Below are 6000 nucleotides of genomic sequence, written 5' to 3'. Positions count from 1 at the left end.
TGTCCGAAGTCTTTCTGAACCCACGTATGTACCTCCAGTACAGCTCCTGACAACCCTGTCATTCAGCTGTGCATGCTGCGGGGAAAAAATCCAGGCCCGTGACACACTGAAGGGTGTGTGCAGCTTTGAGGCGGCGCTCCTGGGACCTGTGCTGTCCATGATGGATGCTGGAAAAGCCCAGGTACAGCTCATCACGCGTATGTACTGCGGTGCCGGTGGGGCAGGATGGGTACCCTTAGTTCATCCCTGAAGCTCCTGAGATTGTGTCCTGGGATAAACACAATTTCAGCTGAAAACAAACCAGAAAATTTTCCTGGGTTTTAATCAAATGAGAATGGGGGAGGGAATGCCATAAATCTTCTTAGGATGTGTCTTTTGGCCTGGAACAGCATGTTTTGATTCTTCCTCAGGTTGTTTTTCCCACCACACTCCTACTTTCTGATTTGAGTCAAACTTTTAAACTGAAAGCCAGCACTTCAAAGGGAAAAGGAGAATATTCTGCTGGAAAATGTTTAACTGAAATATTGCAGCACTTCTGAAATGAATGGTGTCATTTAGAAAATGTCAAAACAAAAAGCTTCAATCTTTTGAGTTTCCTCTTTTTTTTTTTCCCCCAGAAAAAAGTATTCCCAGACTTTCACATGAATTTGTAAATAGTTTGTCATATCACCACATACGTGTCCCCCCAGGATTATTTTCTTAGCAAGCGAAGAAAATGTCACCAAGCCTTGGCTCTGCCAAAGAGACCCTAGCAAGGGGGGACGACAAGGTCAACTGTAAAAAAGAAAATGAAGAAGCGTCCTCTAGAGACAGCTACAGATTTATGGTATGGGTAACCATGTCATCAGCACCACTTTATCAGCTTTTGCTTCTCTCCTTCTCTGCGCGCCTTTGGCTTTTGGTTTGCTGGAGGAGGAGTGAGAGAAAAGCTGGCAGGGGAATTTTGATATGTTATTGTTGCTGTTGTTTTTGTCTGCGTAGTAATGGGCTCTTGTGTGTACGTCTGTGCACGCCTGCATGCGATCGCTGCATTTGTGTCTGTCTCCCTCGTTCCTCCCTTCCCCATCCATGCACAGCACGATATAAACAAACCTGCCTCTGGACATGTCATGGCTTAAAATAGATGTTCATACATCAGCCTTTCTACAGCAGCGGCGGCAGCAGCAGGAAGACATGGCCGACTGGATCTGACTACAACACTCACTTTGAGCTGAGAAATCACAGCCCTCACAAAGGTAGAGTAACGGGGTGGGCGTCTCCTTCCTCCTGCGTGTCTGTCTGTCTGTCTCTGCGGAGTGTGCAGGGCTGAGCAGCCTGCGCTCATTCAGCGATGCCTCTTCAGCGCTGGCTCTGTGCATCCAGGCAGGCTCGGGCTGTTCCTCCCCTCCCTCCCAGCGTGGCACGACTGGCAGAGGGGCTCTGCAGGCAGCCATGAGCGCGCTCGGGGGAGCGGGCTCCGAGCCCCCCCTGCGCTTGGCTGCCAAAAAGGGGGGGTACAGCTGACACCTGTGAGAGGTTTGGGCGCCGGGAGTGCTTTGGAGTCTGTTCTGAGGTCCTGGGGCAGTTTCTCTTCCCCTGCAGCACTTTGGGGGGGCTGGCACGGTGGTGTGTTGGGGGTGGGATGCTGGATGCCAGCTTTGGGCCTGAGGCTTCCCGAGCTACATCCCGGGATAGGTGCGGATCACTGTTTTTCCAGCCAGCTGTAGCAGGAAGAGGATCTGCTATTTGGCTAGTTACAGCCTTACACTGATGATTCAGTTGCTTTTTTCAGACCCTTCTGCTGTTTGGTTCTTAATGCTGCCCGGGGCTGGTGGCATGTGGCCGTGCTGCAGCCAAGGTCATACAAGGTTTAAGGGCCCCAGCACGCGGCCATGCTGAAGGCCTTTTCCAGGTGGGCTTTGCCAAGTCCGAATTCCCAGCGTGAAGGAGTCCAGAACTCACCAGGGCAGGGGAGACGTGTCGGGGGGAGACCTGGCCTGTACCCTGTGCTGGGGGTGGGCAGCGCGGGCAGGGCTGACCCCTCCGGTGCAGGGTCTGAACTGCCGCCCCGGAATGGGGAGTGGAAATGGAGACCCCCATGAGTCTCTGGGCTCCCTCCGAGATCCCCACTGCCCTTGCAACGTTTTCCTCCTCTGCACATTGCCAAGAAATAGCTGGAGGCTTCTTCCTTCTGCACCGTTGGCTGCTGGCCGGCACCTTAGGCAAAATGTCGGAGCAGACGGACACGTGCTGACCCAGCCGGGCTGGGCCAAGGTCGCTGAGTTTCCTCCCCCGAGTCCCAGTGACAACTGGCCAGGACTGGGCAGCTGCTGGGAGGGCTGTGATGGGATGCGCTCTGGACACCTTCCAGGGCAGCTCACGGCAGCAGCAGTGATGGTGGGAGAGGGAATTTTATTCTCATGTGTGTGTGGGGGGGGTTCTGTCAGTGGGGCAGCAGCAGAAAAAGGCAGCTCTGAGGAACATCTGGCTGCAGGGACTAACTGCTCCAGGTGGGTAAGGCTGTCCGGGGAGGTTTCCTGCAGATGTATGACAAGTATCGGTGTGATCTAGAGGTTTGAGAGCAGAGCTGTGTCCTAGAGGATCCGCTCTGTGAAATGAGCTTTCTCATCCTCTGACATTAACTCTTCCCACCCCAAACCAGTCCAAGATGTTCAAACGCAGTGGCAGGGCTGCTGTACTTGGAGGGGTTAACCCTGCCTCTCCCTCCCCGCAGGCTTTTGTGTGCCTGGCCCGTCGGAGTCTGGGTCCCGGCCAGACGCTGTGTGGTGCCATATGGAATCCTCCACCTGTTTGGGGGTTTTTCCTCCCCAATCCTGGTGGTTTGCCCAGACCTGGCCGCCTTTCATCACTTCTGATCGCAGGTTGGCAGCATCAGTTCTTGAGCTGGCATTGTCCCGCTGGCAGGCAAAGCCCCCGAGCCAGCACAGAAGGAAGGTGGTCCTGTGTCGAACATCTCTTGCCAATGTGGCCTCAACCCAAAGTCGTGGGGCTGGAGCAAAACCTCAGCCTGTGGAGACTCAGCAATCTGGCTGCCTCTGGCTCCTCTCGCCAGCCCTGGCAGCATAAACTTCTCCCCAGCAGCGCTGCTTCTTGGAAGGGAGTGTAGGTGATGCTCTGTCTCACGCTGGGAGCCTCTGGGTAGCTGACTTGACACAGCCCTTTCATCGGGAAGGTGAAAATTGGCTGCTTTGGGCCAGTATTTCTACAAAAGGGATGGAGTGAGAGGTCCCCAGTTCTGTCTAATGGCATCTCCCCTGCTTCCATGACAGGACCGTGGGTGGCAGCAGCAGCAGAAGCGACCTCCAGGCCGCTCTCCGGCCTTCACGACCCCACAGGTATGCCTTGTGGGTCTCGGCAGCTCCAATGGCTTTCCTGTCCAGGTTCTCCAGGAATGGCACCAGGTCCCCGAGCCGGAGCTCACGGGACGAGCGCAGCACCCACCCCATCCTCAGTGTCTTCGAGCTTGAAAGGTTGCTGTACACAGGCAAGACAGCCTGTAATCACGCGGATGAGGTCTGGCCAGGACTCTACCTGGGCGATCAGTATGTATCGGAAGAGGATGAGAACTGGGGGGGTTTGGGGCTGTTTTTGTGAAATGGGGAAATCTGGGAGGGGGAGGTTGGGAAATGGGAGGGAGAGGAGGACATGATGGGCGCGGTACGTCGGGACAGAGGAGGAAGAAGGACGTAAGCATGGCTGTGCAGAGTTCAGGGCACCGCTGCGGTGGGGCAGGTGGAGGTGGAGTGTCCGTGGAGTCAGGGAATGTGAGATTGACTTAAAATTCAAGAATCTTCAGATTCTGGCATTTTTCCTTTGCATCTCAGGCGTAAATGTTTGTCCAGGACAGCCCTCACGCCGTCCTTGGAAACTTTTCTTTTAATTAGTCTAAACTTCTACCTCTCCACACTGTTATTCTCCGCAGAGATATAGCTGCCAACCGGCGGGAGCTGGCCCACCTGCGCATCACCCACATCCTCAACGCCTCGCACAGCAAGTGGCGGGGGGGTGCTGAGTACTACGAGGGCACGGGCATCCGCTACCTGGGCATCGAGGCCCATGACTCGCCTTCCTTTGACATGAGCCCCTACTTTTATCCTGCAGCTGACTTCATCCACCAAGCGCTGAACGAAGGTCGGTGGTAAAGATTTCTGGGAGGGAAGTGGGGAGAAGCAGCGGGGGGGGGAAGAAACTGCCCCGGGCAGGTGGGACTTGAGAGTGACATCCTATTGGTAAGAATCCTAGAAAACAGCGGTATTTCTAGCCTGGGACGGTGGCTCCTGCAGGGGATCTCCTCCTCCAAAGAGGGAAGGGGCTGGATGAGAGCACTGGCCCCCCCGGCCGCAGCCCGGCCTGTGTCCTGAGCCGTGGCTGGTCCCAGTCTGCTTTGGGAGATCAGGACATACCGACAGCTTTTGCCAAGAGGGGCCCCCGGTGCATCGCAGCACCCTACGCCCACGGCCCAGCCCCCGGATGCTCCACGGGAAGCAGCTCAGTGTGTTTTTAGTTGGGACATTTGGTCTGCGGTGACATGGCCCGTGTTTCGCCCCCAGGAAGGATCCTGGTGCACTGCGCTGTCGGGGTGAGCAGGTCGGCCACCTTGGTCCTCGCCTACCTCATGATCCGCCACCACATGCCCCTTGTAGAAGCCATAAAGACGGTCAAGGACCACCGCGGCATCATCCCCAACCGGGGATTCTTGCGCCAGCTGGTCGCCCTGGACAATGCCCTGAGGCTGAAGAGGAGTGCCTGACGGAGGACGTGAGGGGGGGTGCGCTGGGAGCGGTGGGTTACATGCAGCTGGTCCCTGGGCCTCCCCCTCAGCTAAGGGGGTCCCCAGCCACACGAGCTGTTCCCAGCGGTAAAGCACAGACCCCCCACCTGCAATCTTGCCACTCAGCTAGGCCTAAGGTCCAGCCTCCCACTCAGCCTGCTCACGCCCAGACACCTCCGCGGGCCTCAGCCCCGCCTTACAGGTTACTCTATCCCTCTTGGCTCCGGGAAGCCTTCGAGGCTTCGTTCTCCCACGTGGCAGATGCAGCCCCCAAGCAGCCCCATCGCTCCCTCCCAGGAGACTGAGGCTCTGTGTGTTTCCTCTCCTCTTTCCCATTCGTTTTCGGTCTGTGTAGCAACATGAATTAGGTCTGGCGTGTGGGGTCAGGCAAACGGGCCTTTTGTCGTCGTGTTTGGGTGTCCTCCGTGCCTAGTGTTAACCTGTCAAAATAAAAACCGCGCTAAGGAAAAAGTCTGGCCACCCCTGTGTGCTTTAGGACAGGCTTTACGTGTTCGGGCCGGCATCTGGCCCGGGCGGTGGCGGGAGAGCGTCACCCTGAGGGGCTGAGATGGACCCGAGTCCTTCCAGAGCCCCGGTCCGGGGGCTGAACCTGCCAGACCCCACTGGTGGGTGCCCAGGGCCTGTGTGGGGCCTCCCCACTTGTTTTTTCCCAGTGGTGGGGACAGAAAGGGGGGCTCCTGGTGGCAAGCAGAGCCAGGCTGGCAGTCACCGGGATCACCATCCATGATGAGGTGGTGATGTCGGTCTCACATCCCTGGTACCCAGTAGCCACCCAGGCTAGCTGAAGGGCTGGCTGTGCCCTCCTGGGCTGGGGACGCTGCTTTTACCAGCGCTCGAGGTGCCCTCGGGTCACGGCACATCCCAGAAAGGCGCTGGCAGAGGGAACAGAGCAACTGCTGCCAGCGGGGCCAGGGGCTGCAGATGCCGAGGAGGAGGAACCGGTGTTGGACAACGCGCGGGGGCTGGCCGTGCTCCGCAACGTGCCCGAAGCTTCGGCGGGGAGGATTGCAGCTCGGCGAGCTCCTGGCGGGTGGGAAACGCCTCCCATCCGATTTTGCAATTCTGCTTTGTGCTCCTCGCCGCTGCGAGGCTCCCTTTGTGCAGCCCGCTGCTCGTCGGGCCCCGAACACGGAGCGTGGCTGCTGTTTGACAAAGCTGGGATCAGGGAGGCTCCGAGCACGGCGCGAGATGCCGTTGGGAGGATCAGC

General features: G+C 57.5%; 1 protein-coding gene across 1 annotated transcript; it reads left to right on the top strand.

The window, feature by feature from the left end:
* The first annotated feature begins 935 nt into the window (after positions 1-935).
* DUSP26 (dual specificity phosphatase 26) lies at positions 936-5242 on the top strand. The gene is made up of 4 exons (XM_074808009.1): positions 936-1235; positions 3270-3542; positions 3923-4131; positions 4551-5242. Exons 2-4 carry the CDS (start codon positions 3364-3366, stop codon positions 4748-4750), a joined length of 588 nt encoding a protein of 195 aa, XP_074664110.1. The 5' UTR covers positions 936-1235; positions 3270-3363; the 3' UTR covers positions 4751-5242.
* Positions 5243-6000: the final 758 nt, after the last annotated feature.

This window comes from Strix aluco, chromosome 28, assembly GCF_031877795.1.
Source record: "Strix aluco isolate bStrAlu1 chromosome 28, bStrAlu1.hap1, whole genome shotgun sequence".
In the NCBI taxonomy this organism is placed as follows: Eukaryota; Metazoa; Chordata; class Aves; order Strigiformes; family Strigidae; genus Strix; species Strix aluco.
Note: the sequence above shows the minus strand (reverse complement) of the source record. Positions and strands in the feature narration are given on the sequence as shown.

Bases quoted from the DNA above. Each gene is read 5' to 3' on its own strand.
- DUSP26 (XM_074808009.1), top strand. From the start codon at position 3,364: ATGGCTTTCCTGTCCAGGTTCTCCAGGAATGGCACCAGGTCCCCGAGC. The intron at 3,543-3,922 runs GTATGTATCGGA...TATTCTCCGCAG, and splicing joins GGACTCTACCTGGGCGATCA to AGATATAGCTGCCAACCGGC. The intron at 4,132-4,550 runs GTCGGTGGTAAA...TTTCGCCCCCAG, and splicing joins CCACCAAGCGCTGAACGAAG to GAAGGATCCTGGTGCACTGC.